The sequence below is a fragment of the Pristis pectinata genome, chromosome 27, assembly GCF_009764475.1.
Source record: "Pristis pectinata isolate sPriPec2 chromosome 27, sPriPec2.1.pri, whole genome shotgun sequence".
NCBI lineage: Eukaryota > Metazoa > Chordata > Chondrichthyes > Rhinopristiformes > Pristidae > Pristis > Pristis pectinata.
This window is the reverse complement of record NC_067431.1, coordinates 2,977,871-2,991,861: the sequence shown is the minus strand read 5'-3', so window position 1 is coordinate 2,991,861 and position 13,991 is coordinate 2,977,871. Positions and strand designations below refer to the sequence as shown.

At 41.0% G+C, this 13,991-nt stretch overlaps 1 protein-coding gene across 3 annotated transcripts in view; it reads left to right on the top strand.

Moving 5' to 3' along the window:
• ets1 (v-ets avian erythroblastosis virus E26 oncogene homolog 1) overlaps positions 1-13,535 on the top strand; it is a 99,510-nt gene extending 85,975 nt beyond the window's left edge. For all 3 annotated transcript variants that reach the window (XM_052040072.1, XM_052040074.1, XM_052040073.1), the window contains 2 exons: positions 7,033-7,151; positions 10,063-13,535. In XM_052040072.1, coding sequence (XP_051896032.1) covers positions 7,033-7,151; positions 10,063-10,278 — 335 coding nt within the window. In that variant the 3' untranslated portion in view covers positions 10,279-13,535. The remainder of the gene's footprint in view (positions 1-7,032; positions 7,152-10,062) is intronic.
• The last annotated feature ends 456 nt before the right edge of the window (positions 13,536-13,991 follow it).

Below are 13,991 nucleotides of genomic sequence, written 5' to 3'. Positions count from 1 at the left end.
AACTCTGCACCATTTAAATGTGAAACTGTTTCACAACAGTGATAGCGAACTTGCGACAGATTTTTCTCCATTCTTGCAACTGCTTGTTACAGGAAGAGGTCACCACTATATTCCTTCACTCTTAATGCTGTACAGTGAAATGTAGCTCATTAACATACAATGTCAGCAATACTCGGAAGTGACTGCTGTAATATTGTACTGTATGTTATAATGATTTCCCCAAGGTAAAACTAGCCCTTCAGTATGTGCCCTAATAGAGGGCTGCATTTTACAGTGAATGCTTTATATTGGATAGTGCAGTATAGTACAGAGTGTTCTAATACAGGGGTTACCTGGATTGTGGATGACTGAACTTACAGAAAGCCAAGTTCGCGCAAACCCACCCATACATCTTCAAAGCATTTTTCAAGATAGGAATATTAATAATTTTTTTTAAGCATTCATTAATGACTGGGTACAGTATAGATTCCATTTGTTTAATTATGGGTAGTGTTAAGGTGGTTGTTCAATGAAATGAATGAATTATAGCAAGTGTATGTAGAGCAATATGATATGCATAGCTCCCGAAAACTGGCGTTTCTGACATGGAGAGAATTCGCCTGACGATTCTCAGGATCAGAACCCGGGGATTGCATCAACCATTCAAACGTGGGCCAATACTGTACACTTATGTAGGACCATTATGTACAAAGAATGTCTTAATGTTGGGCTGTACTATGTAGCAAGCAGTTTGAGGTGCTGCACAGTTACTGTTCTTGTACAGGGCGGTATTCTACAGTGAGGGTTCTAATATAGAACTACAATACAACTGCTGCTCTAACATGCCAGCACATTGAACTAAATATTCTAATACAGGGCCTTATTCTACATTGAGTGTTTTACTATGAGGCCATATTGCTCTAATATTTGAGTAATAAGTTCTAATACAAAGTTTTATTGTACAGAGTGCTCTAACATAGGCCAATATGTATTGTTTGAAAAGTGTACTGTATATAAATAAAGGCAAGTGTGTTCTAGCTGTACCTTCTTCTTCACAGCATATGGGGAATGTTCTTTGTTCCAATCCTGCCTTACCTCCCTACCTCCTTTTCTGGCCACCTGCGACTATCTTGATGCTTCCTTCTCCTGTCCAGAGCTAGAAAATTTCATTAACTTTATTGCCAATTCCCACTATATTCTCTCCTTCACTGACTCTTTCAGTTCTTAGCTCCTCTGTCTCCTCTCCCTGGAAGAGGCAGTCGACCAATATCCAATATAAATCCAATGAAAGTAAAGAAGACTGCAAATGTTAAAACCTGCAATAAAAGCAGAAAATGTTAGAAACACGCAGCAGGTCAAGCAGCTTCTGTGGAAAGAGTTAATATGTCAGGTCATCAGCAGGTTGACCACAAACTACCAGGACTCTGCGTTAAATTACAAGGTGTAGGGAGAGCTGTACCCGTGATGGAACTGGCTGAGTCCACCACTCTCTGTAGCCTCTTGCATTCCTGTGCACTGGAGTTTCCGTACCAGGCCGTGATGCAACGACTCAGAATGCTTTCTACTGTACACCTGTAGAAGTTTGTGAGAGTCTTTGATGATATGCCAAATCTCCTTAATCTTCTCAGAAAGTAGAGATGCTGACACACCTTCGTCATGGCTACATCTACGTGCTGGGCCAAGGATAGATCCTCCAAGATATTGACACCTAGGAACTTGAAGCTGCTCACCCTTCAGTGAAGAAGGGACCTGACCCAAAACATTGACTGCTAGCTTTTCTCCATGGATACTGCCTGGCTTACTGAGTTCCTCCAGCATCATAGTGTTTTTCAACGAGGAATGGTGTATGTTCACCTGACTTCCCCTTAAGGTCCACAATCAGTTCCTTGGTCTTGCTGACGTTGAGGGCAGGTTGACGTTACAACACAACTCAACCTGCTGACCTATATTACTCCTGTATGTCTCCTCATCACCATCCGTGATTCTGCCAATGACAGTGTTGTCATCACGCAAATTCATTTAAATTTTAAAAGGATAGATTTTGATAAAATCAGATGGCAAAAGGTATGGAGGAAAGACCTTGGGGCTGGAGTTTTCACAGATCCATCAGATTATCTTTGAAAGGTGGAACATGCTCGAGGAAATAAAACACCTGTTCCTCTCCCTGTATTCCTAATTCTGGCTTTGTGATCATTCTAAGTTTAAGTCAGAACCAATGCTACAGAAGTATGAGTTCAAATCCCACCATGGTAAGATGTTAAATAATTGTGTTTTTTTGGAAAAGCTAGTTCTCAGTAATGGTCACCATGAAACTGCAGGACTTGTAAAGAAAAACCCATCTTGTTCACTGGTGGCCTTCATAGAAGGAAATCTAAATTAAAGAGAACATAATCCTAGGTTGTATAGTCTCTCTTCATAACTTGATCTTGGAGTCAATGTATAATTCTGGTCAACATCTGCGATTCTCAATCCATGATCAATGTATCCTTCCAGAACTATTTATAGTGTTTACTTGTGACGTAACCAGGATTTTGTTCACCTGTAGCAAATTCGTATTTCTTAAACTCTTTTCTTAAACTTAAAATTTCTTAAACTATTTAAGACATTTAAGTCCAGCACTTGATTAGATTTTTTGATTATTTTCTGTATGTCCATGATACTTTAGTGACCTATGTACATGAAGCCCCAAGTCTCACTGCATCTAGCCTTCACTGTTTAGTGAGCCCTCTGTTCTACCCCTTTTAGTTCCAAAGACAACGGCCTCATATTTCTTTACAATTAAATCCATTTGCGACAGCTTCACCCACTCACTTAATCTTTTGATCTCTTTGTAACTTAATGCTTCTGTCTACAGTGCGGATGATGATGCTTACTTGTGTCATTAATGAATTTCTGATACGTGGGTCTCTGTGCCATCACCGAAATTGTTATAAATATGGTGAATAGCTCATCCCCATCACGGTTCCTGTGGTTTTGAGTCTGACCCAATATCCCTGGCCCTGCTGCTCAGTCAATTTCCATCAGGACACTCGTTTTCTTTCAGTTCCATGAGCTTCAGCTTTGCTTTGCAATTGCTTGTAAGACTGCATCAGTGGAAAGAGGAATTGAGTTTCTGTTTCAGGTCAAAGATCCTCCATCAGAAGTGGGCGGGTGAGAAAACAAGTGGGCGATGGAGGGTGAAGGGGATAGGACAAGGGGAATATCTCTGCTTGGTGAAATAATGAGGGAAGCTAGAGAGAGAGGAAACACATGTTAACACTGAAATGTGGGTCAGAGCTTCTGCCAAAACCTGAAGTCGAAAGGGCAGTGCTGGAAAAGCCCAGTGGATCAGGCAGCGTCTGTGGAGAGGGAAAAAACTGAGCCAATAGAACTGATCAGATCTGATACAAGCAGGAAAATGGATTATCTGAAATTGTTGAATTCGCTGTTGAGTCCCAAAGGTTGCAATGTGTTCAAGTTGTTTAGTCACTCTATTCCCAAGAAATGGCAAAGTAACCTCACAACAGACTTTGTTATAGACTGAATTGACAAATTAATATAATTAACAAGGAAAACAGATAATTAATAACATATATTTACAGTGGCTTAGATAATACCGACATCTGAAAACGATAGCAAAAAAGTTTGCAGTCTCTGTAACTTTCATAATTCCCTAACTGCTTTAACTTCTATTCATCAACTGATCGAATTAATTGTCACCCAGTTGAATACTGTTAAATGTTAGACTGCTGAATAAATACTCAGGGGTACAGTTGCCCAGCACAGACTATAAGCTTTGCACTGTAGAGCTGATGCCAATGAGTGTGTGTGTGTGTGTGTGTGTGTGTGTGTGTGTGTGTGTGTGTGTGTGTGTGTGTGTGTGTGTGTGTGTGTGTGTGTGTGTGTGTGTTACAAAGGAAATCACAACACTGAGCAGGATATTTGGCCAAACCAATCCATTTTATCTTATGCAAGAGCAGGTTCAATTCCCTTGAGTCATCTGTATTTCCCTTTCCTTCTCACTGTCCATAAAACATGTCAAGTCTGCTGCAGTCACATTCCCCAGCCTGAGAACTCTGGGTGAAAACATTGCTCCTGCATTTTATCCTGTGACTCTTGCTTTTAATCATGCACATCCTTCGTTCTTGACCCTTTGTTTCCATCTGATAATCCCAATCCCAATCATAAATTGAGCAGCTCTGTCAAATCACTGCTGAATTCCCTCTGTCAAGTGAAGACAGCCCCTACATGTTTCAGGGTTGGAGAGCAATAAGGACTTTGCAGGCACGAGAATGAGTGGGTTTGAAGAGCATATTGCTGGGGGTTGTAGCCTAGGATCTAAGTCACTCAATGGCCATTTCATAGCTGCACATTTTACTGCCACTTGCCTCAAGCTACTCTCACTGCCTGCCTGCATTCTTGAGGAATTGAATCATCACAGCCATAAATGGGTTTGTTAGTAAAATCAGCAAAAAAACGAGAGACCTAAAGAGTCGAGCACTGTCACCTCATCCCAGATGGAAACACTGACTCTCTGTGATTATCTCTCCTGCATTTTTCACAGTCTCATCAATACATTCCCTTGTTCACAAATGGGAGCAGAGAGACACAAATACTCCATTTCTACATAGTAATAAACTGATGCCATCATGCGTCTGTGAGCTTGGCTAAAATTTTTCTGCATGAACTTTTTTATCTTCAGTGAGGCGGATTTTGCTTAGCAAACACTATGCTCATTGTCAGGAATTTTTAGCATATGATCCCTGGCATGAGCTCTATTCTTAGGCTTCTGATGGAAAGGGCAGGGTTAATGCAGTGTGAAGTTTGTGCATCTCCTGTGAAGCTCTTTCATATTTAGCTGACTGTTGGAGGGGAGTGAGTGTTTGAGTTGGAATTCTTTGATTACTGTACACTTTGGCTCAGTGGGTAGCACTATTGCCTTTGTGACAAAAGAACGTGGCTTCAACCACCACACCACAAACTTCAGAGTTTGAGTTAGGCTGAGGACATACAAATGGAAGTCTTTTGGGTGAAGTGTTAATTAATAGGCTTCACCTATCTATTAATGTGAATGTGAACAATCCATGGCAGTACTTAGAGCAGGTGAATGTTAATTGCTCAGCCAATAGAGAGCTTAGCCTGATGTTTCCTACATTCCAACAGTGACTTCACTTCTACTAGATCTTCTTCACTGGGTGTATAGCACCTATGGACATCCTAAACTTGTGAATTGCGTTATATGTATGCAGGTCCTTTCTTCATTATATCATCTGCTGATGGATATTAAACTAGATCAGTCAAGAGCAGTCGGCCCAACTCAGTGATTGAGCATCAGTGGAAAACGTGTCATGATTATAATGGGCAAATCAAATGCCATTGAATCATGGACCACGACTTTTATTTCAATAATACTGCAAGTTCTATACTGCCCTCCCCCCTTACCACGATAAGCCTGCCCAATAGTTATCCAAAGTTCCTCAAATTTCTTCAAGGTTGTGCCATGAAATCTTTTACATCTACTTGAAAAGGGAGATAAGTTTAATTTGACTCCTCACCCAAAGGACCTTAATAAGTATTTTCTCTGGCGTGGGTTTGGGGAGTTTGCATTGTGTGGAATTACTGTTTCTCTTTAGGGTGATGCACTAAAATGGACGTAATGCAGAAATGAATATTTGTTTTGTATGGGGAGGCTTATTAGCACTTTTTAGACAAGTTGCTCACGGTAGTGTAGGGGGCAGGCACGGTAGTGTAGCGGTTAGCATAACGCTTTTGCAGCGCCAGCGACCCAGGTTCAATTCCGGCCGCTGTCTGTGAGGAGTTTGTACTTTCTTCCCGTGTCTGCGTGGGTTTCCTCCGGGTGCTCCGGTTTCCTCCGGGTGCTCCAGTTTCCTCCCACGTTCCAAAGACGTATGGGTTAGGAAGTTGTAGGCGTGCTATGTTGGCGCCGGAAGCGTGGCGACACTGGCGGGCTGCCCCCAGAACATTCTACACAAAGATGCATTTCACTGTGTGTTTCGATGTACATGTGACTAATAATCTTATCTTATTGGAGAAATCCTCTTGCAAACTTTAGCCTATGTTGAGGCATGGATTTGAAGGTCCTTTGATTAAGAATGAATGATTATAATTATTATACTGTGGTTACAAAATGAGAAATGCTGGAAGAACTCAGCCAGTTAAGCAGCATCTATGGAAAGAGAAACCAGTTAACGTTTCAGGTTAATGACCTTTCATCGGGACGTTAACTGGTTTCTCTTTCTACACAGGCTGCTTGACTGGCTGAGCTCTTCCAACATTTCTGTTTTTCTTTCAGTTTCCAGCTTCTGCAGTTTTATTTGTTTTCCATTGCTGTAGTTACAGCTGCTTGCAGATCTTTGTTTTATTCTGAGCCCTGTGAATGTGCTGGGTACCCTTCCTTATCCAAGGACACGAAGAGAGCCACAGACAGAGTCAGGCTGCCAATCATACTGCTGACATTCTATATTTCATTTCCCACTCTGCCTCTCATATGCAAGTGATTCCAATGGGTCTCACTGGATTTTCTCACTGTATCTATTGCAAGCAGTCACGCATTTTGGGTATTACTGTTTTCTGGAAGTGGTTTTGGAGGAATCATTCTTGCTGCGTTATCTGTTAAATGATGTATGAATGGGACCTGCAGTGTTTGTAAGTGAGATTTGCCAAACCCTCTTTCCCCATATCTTCCTTTCTTCCTGCCCTCCTCCTCACTTGTTCTTTTCCATCTACCCTCGTCCACACCCTTCGTTCCACCTCCACTCTCTGTCCATTTCCTCTTCCAACCTGTACCCCACCCCCACCCCCACTCACCTTGCAAACACAATTCCTCTTTCCTCCAGCTTTTCTATCAAAGGATTGTAGTGAACTGTAAGGTGTATGGAAGAGGTATGTGAACAATTGCTGGGAGTTTCTTTTGCCATTAAAGCAGGTCAATGAGATGGTTTTTAAACCATCTACCTGTGTGCACACTTTCTTGACAAGAGCACTTAGGTACAGTCATAGCTTTTTGATCTCTCTGGAGTCTGTTAATTAACAACCTCTTTTTTTCTGTAACAGGCAGTGGACCCATCCAGTTGTGGCAGTTCCTTTTGGAGCTCTTGACAGACAAATCTTGCCAGTCATTTATCAGTTGGACAGGTGACGGCTGGGAATTCAAACTGGCAGATCCCGATGAGGTAACAGTGCAGTGGCATTGACTCTGTATCGATCAGTCGCAAGCTTTGTGTGCTGTTAGTATTAACCTGTGTTAGGAAATTTTCAAATCCCCCGACACAGGACTCAGAGCATCTAGCTGCCAAATACCTAATTACTTAGGACTGTGTAGAAGTCAGTCTTTCTGTGTTAAACCCTCACTGTTGTGAAGTAAAGAGCCTCTTTTGAAATCTTTGGGAAAAAAAGGCATAAATTGTTAATTTTTTGAGCAAGACATTACTGATTTCCTTTTCACTGTACCTGTCCAGTTTGGGGCTGTGTTCAGTATTGTAGTCCCTGAGAGTTTGGCTATGGCTGTGGGTGTGTTCTGCAACTTCAGTGGCTCTGGTGCTTGATATAGTCACTTAGTTTCCCTGTCTTATCAATACATTGTCCTGCTTAAGTGTTGAGCCAGCTTGAGGAATGAACAGAAAAGAATAAGTGGTGTTTCCTTGCATCCCGTGTGTGGAATTACAAATCCAGAAAAGCCCCAAGCTTTCGAGGTAAACTGACTGTCCAACTCCTAGGACTGCATCAAATGGACATTTTAGGCTTTTCTGGAAATTTGAAATTAGAATTTAGAAGAGCTCCACTTTTATTATTCAGTAAATGAGGACACATTTTCTGTGGTACGGGGGAGATAAACATGAGTCTCACTGAATGTATTGCTGCTATTCAGGTCCAATACCATTCACCCATTCTTTGGCTTGGTCACGCTTCCATTGGGTAGTAACCCAATTCACTCACTCATATAGGAGGTGCTTCAAAGCTTCATCCAATACTGATTGCTGAGGTGTTTCAGGAACTTCTCTTTTGTTTTTCCACTGCACTAATTCACTAATTAACTAATTCAGGTCCAATAAGATCAGTTGAAATGGTTCCAAGATCAACAAGCTCAACGCAGAACGGCGACTAGATCTGAGATCTTTCAAGTCTGAACAATACAACCATACTGAGCAATCACATCAACTGAACTGAATGATGAAAGTCATCCCATTATTAAAAGGGTTCATTTGTGAGGCCAGATTACATGAATTTAGTTTATATTCCCTAATGTTCAGAGGGATAGTATTATACAACATTTAAAAATAACGAAAAGATTTTAAAATGTAGATAAAAAGGTTTTCCCACGGGTGGAACTTCTAGAACAGGAAGGCGCCACATCAAGATGAGAGCTAAGCCATTCCAGAGTAAAATCAGGAGGAAAGTGGAAATGTGGAAACTCATACTCAGTGTTTTGAATCTGTTGAAAGAATAGAAAATAAAAGATTTTTATTGGATAAGATAATCCTGCAAAATGTATTAGGTCTGGGTAAATAGAGTTGAAGTGCCAATGGGCCACAATTTAATTGGATAGCAGAGTAGGCCCAAGGTGCTGAATGCTCAGTGCCTTCACCTATGTTCTAAACCCCTGCCCAAGTAATGGGCCTGAAGCCATTTACTGCTTCAGTCTCAGAATATCTGTATGTGCTCTGCAGTCATATAAAGGTCTCAATAGCTCAGAAGGCCATCTGAGCCCAGGTGTCTGAACCAGCTCTTTGAAAGAGTCATCCAATTATCCCCAAGCTCCTACTGTTTCCTCACACCTCTGCAAATGTTTTCATTTTTCAAAATATATCAACTCCTTTTTGAATACAACTGATCAATTTGGTTGATTACCCTTTTAGGCAGCGAATTCCTGTTTATTCCAACTAGCCTGGAACACCTGAGTACAGAGGTGGAGTTATTTTTCATGTGTGGTACAATCAGATTTGAAAATCTTTAACTGGCAGAGTTCTCATAGTGACCAGGATAGGGAGGTGAGAGAGATAATCCATTCAGGGTGAATTTGATTTCTGCACCATTCTCCCTCTGAGCTCAATATGATGCAGGAAGCAAGCTTGGTATAAAGGGAGATCTTCCCAGTGAATGTTCCCTTTATAGACAACCATGGTTAGGCCAAAATTGGAGTAAAGTGATGCTTTTAACATAAGCATACAAAAGGATCTAGAGATGGTGGAAAAAGTACAATAACATTTGCAAGACTGATACCAGAACTGAGGGGTTTAAACGATCATTTAAGATTGAGCAGACTGGTACTCTTTCTTCGAAAAAAGATAAAGCTTACAGGTGCCATAATAAAGGTCTTTGAAGTTATGGAGGAACTTAGTCAAAGAGTCATACAGCACAGAAGCAGGTCCTTTGGCAACACCATGTCCACACTGACCTTGTTAGAGTAAATATAAAAAGCTGTTTCCACTTGTTGGGGGGTAGACTCAAGACTAGAGGCAGAAGTATATGATAGGCACTATTACTTAATATGAGACATTCAGAAGAAATGTCCATGTGTGGAGAGTGGGTGGAATGTGGACTTCACTTCTACATACAGCAAATCAGAATCAGGTTTACTATCAATGACATATGTCATGAAATTTGTTGTTTTGCAGCAGCAGTACAGTGTAAGACATGAAAATTTACAAAAATAAATAAATAGTGCAAAGTGGAATAACGAGGTAGTGTTCATGGACCGTTCAGAAATCTGATGGTGGAGGGGAAGAAGCTGTTTGTAAAATGTTGGGTGTAGGTCTTCAGGCTCCTGTACCTCGTCCCCAATGGTAGTAACATGTCCCAGATGGTAAGGGTCCTTGGTGGTGGATGCGGTGAGTAGTAGATGAAGTGAGTGGTAGTGTGGCATTTAAGGGGAAGTTGGATAAGTAGATAAAGGACAGAAGGGTATGTAGATAGGGCAAGGTAAGGAGATTTGAATTGGATGGATGGTCCTGGATGACCGAAACACTAGAAGAGGCATGTTGGGCCAAATGGTCTACTTCTGTTTTATGTAGACCCAATGGTCTTTTTCTGTGTCATAACAAAATATAAGAAGTGTAAATGTTTGTCCATCTCATTTATGTTCAGGTTGCCAGACGATGGGGAAAAAGGAAGAATAAACCAAAGATGAACTACGAGAAGCTGAGCAGAGGCCTGCGTTATTACTATGACAAGAACATCATTCACAAAACAGCTGGCAAACGCTATGTGTACCGGTTTGTTTGTGACCTCCAAAGCCTGCTGGGTTACACACCAGAGGAGCTACACGCCATGCTGGATGTTAAGCCAGACACCGATGAGTAAGGAGCCGCCACCTATGGGACTGGATTCCAGGCTGTGCTCACATACAGGACTTGTATATGATTTGTTTGCTTAAGCTTCATATAGAAAGTCAAGATTCATCGCTTTGAAGACAAGCATTGGAAATCAATGCACCATTCCTCAAAGACAAACAAAACCAGTTGTTTCTTCTTTTAAAAAAATCATTTTAATTGTTTTTGGTTTTGTAAACTTTTTTTTTCCTGCCTTACTAGTACGAGGTGGACAGTGCAAGGATTGTATTGACATAAAGCATTGTGGGATATGGAGCAGGCACACTTACCACAAGGAACATTGTTACCACCAATGGGCAGTTGCATGGTTATTGGTGTGCATATCGATTGTGATGGCCTTGGTCACATTGGTGGACTGAAACTAGTGTCTTGGGTATTTTACTGTGTTCCCTATGTGCCAGTATTTTTGTCTTAAGCTCATACCTAAGTTGGCCTCAGTATTTTCAGTATTGTATAGACCCTTGCCAGTTGTTTGGATGAAGTGTTAAAGGTCTGTAGATCACATCCAGATGTTTGCCTGAGGGGGTGAAAATGGGCTGCGACCAAATGAAGTGCCAAAAACCATCTCATAAAGCCAAGCCAGCTGGAATCTGTGTTTTGCTATTTGTCCAGTATGACAATCAGTGAGGTCCATTGTATCATTTATTATCTTTAAATGGAGAATAGTCATCAACAGAGGTAGGGGAAAAGGGAGACCGTGAAGCAATCTACCTGGGTCCACCTCAAAGACCTAGTATGCCATGGTCTGCCTATGGTCTCATGCCTCTGAAGCCTCGCAAGTTAACTGAGTTAAGGCAGTTTGTGTCCAACTGCTCTCTGATACTGTTATAAATATGTAATATGTGCTGTGGTATATTCTGTGCAACTGCATCACCTGTTGAGATGGTGTTTTGAAAAAGCTACATGGAAAGACAACTTAATGCTGGCCCCAGTATTATTCCAGGAAGGTCCAAAGAAGTGAGGGAACATTGGGATCGACATGAATCTTATATAGTTCACCACATTCAAATTCCATCAAACAAGTGAAGGACAGAGAAATTCTCCAGCCTCACAGCTCTGCAGCCTTGCAGATGAACAGTTTTGAGACAGAATGTCTAATCTGCAGACACAACAGGTGTTTCCTTGAATTAATGGACATTTCAACCCTTCAAACCTTCCAGAGTTGGAGGAAGTGGACTGAAAATCTGTTTGAAGAGTTGACTGAAGTTGAGGAGAAATACCATTGTTCAGGCTAAGCAAGGACAGACCAGTATTTATGGTCACTTTTCTGCTAATTCAGGAGGCTTTATGCTCACTATTTCTTTGCCATTGTCGCTAAGCCAAATATTGTTTTGTGCCTTCACTTCTGAAATTTTTAGCAGAGTGTTTAGACGCTGTTTGGCGTTCACTGTGTGACTTCATTTCAAGTTTCTGTTCTCTTTTCCTGGCCGCTTTGTAAAAGATGTGTTTGTACCGACCATCAGTAAGTGACGTTGCACCATCTGTGAAATGTCTCTGGGCAATGCCTTACAAGTCCATGTAGTTCTGTCTGAACACACTGAGAGTCTATCAGTGAAGAACTGTGACCTTGCAGTGTACAAAACGTCAGCTGGGTGATTCACGGTGACTTGGTCCACAAGAGTTTGGTCCACAAGAGTGACTTGGTCCACATTTCCAGTGTGTGCAGCTAGCTCTATCGGAATTAGCAATAAGCAAATCACTTTACTCAGAACAATAAGAGCACGTGTGAAATTCCTGTGTGATTATTCATAAGCAAAATACGGAGAGAGAACGCCACTAAACCCTCCCAACCTGGTTCCACCTGCCTAGCACCCACACACCACACTCTCTGGTTCTCCTGTCCCCTTCCCTACTGGTTCCATCTGCCTATCGGTCGTCCCTTATCTGACTCCACTTGTCACCTTCCTTACTTAGCAGATTCCAACATCTGCAGCTCTTGTGTCTCCACCTATCACCTGCCAGCCCCTGCCTCACCTTCCCCCTTACCTCTTTATATTCGCTATCTCCCCTCTACATTCGTAGTCCTGATGCAGGGTCTCGACTTGAAACATCGGCAGTTCCTTTGCCTCCACAGATGCTGCTTGACCTGCTGAGTTCCTCCAGCAGTTTATTTTTTGCACCAAATCCTCGTTTGGTCAAATTAGGCTCAGATAGAGTAAAGCTGTGATTGGTGCTCAAGAGGCAGATAGGGCAATAAGTCTCCCGAGAGATGTAATTTAAGGAAAATTGTCTACAACTAGCCCCAAAATTGAACATAATGATAGTAGGTGAAAGGTAGGTCACGATTTCTGTAGGTGTTTAAGATGGCTGAGTTCTTGATTAAGAAATGTGTGGGATAATACACGATATAGGGTGATTATTAGACTCTAAGCAGAAACCCAAGTCTGAAAACTGTTTCTGTTGGTTGACTGCAGTCTAGAGTGGCACCCTGCAATCAAAGCCTCCTTCTTTATGAGGAGATTGCAGTTGCTCTCCATGGACTTGCCTGTCACACTGGGGGTATGAGCAGAGCATTGGAATGTTGCAAGTGTCCAGAATGTGCATAGGAAGATCTCATCACATATTGTATATTATATTGTGTAAATCCAGAAGTACAAGTCATTGCTTAAGACGTGCCGTCACCAATATTACTCTGTCAAAGGTTCCATTGGCTCTGACTTTTGTAATCTGGGTGGAAAGCCTCAACACAATAAATGATTACTTACTGCAGGTTTAAAGTCTAAAATAGTAGATATAATAAAAGATGTTTTATGTATTTTGTTTAAAACTTATTTTTTAGCTTTTTTAAAAATAATTTATATTTTTTAAAAGAACAAAAAAGCAGAGAAAGCTGAGCTTTGAAAACTAAAGTAGCTTAGAGATGTAGCAATCTCATTGGAGCAGAGTGAAGATTCCTATAAATGTAGTTGCTGATGCTGGCACATCATGTTGCTGGAGATATTTTATATGACTTGTACTCTTACTGCAGTTTAAGTATGTTACAAATTGTGGTAATGGTTCATTAAGAAAAAGAGCTGTGAAACGTGGATTATTTTTGACTCCAATGTAATACCAGTGCCAATGTTATTCAAAGATTTTTACATCAAAAGTGTTAGAATCTACCTCTTGTAGCTCCAATCCAAACTCTGCCCTCTGTGGCCTAGATACAGAGTTCTTAGTGCCTTCATATCCATTTGAGATGGAATGTAAAACATTATGATTTTATGAAGTTTAAGAGTAATTTCAATAAAAAAGTGCTTATTCTTTGAATTCTGTATGGTCATTCTTCTTTACTATTTTACATTGAACATGTTGTCTTCAGATGAAAGATTAAATTTACTCCAGGTGAACACTAAAAATGCCATGGCACAACGTTAAAGAGCAGGAGATTATCCATCAATCAACATAGCTTTGTTAGCTGGGCCCAATGCTGGGGTGTACAATGCAAGCAGTTATTTGAACACAGGATAGAAACTGCTTATTGTGAATCTCTGCTTATTTTCAGATCAGATTTTAAAATAACATTCATGAAAGAGGCCTCATTCAATTCATTTCAGCTTGGTATTGGTATTAGTTTATTATTGTCACTTGTACTGAAGTACAGTGAAAAATTTGTCTTGCATACTGATCGTACGCAGTGCAGTTACATTGAGTGCATTGATGTAGTACAGGTAAAAACAATAACAATACAGAGTAAAGCGTCAC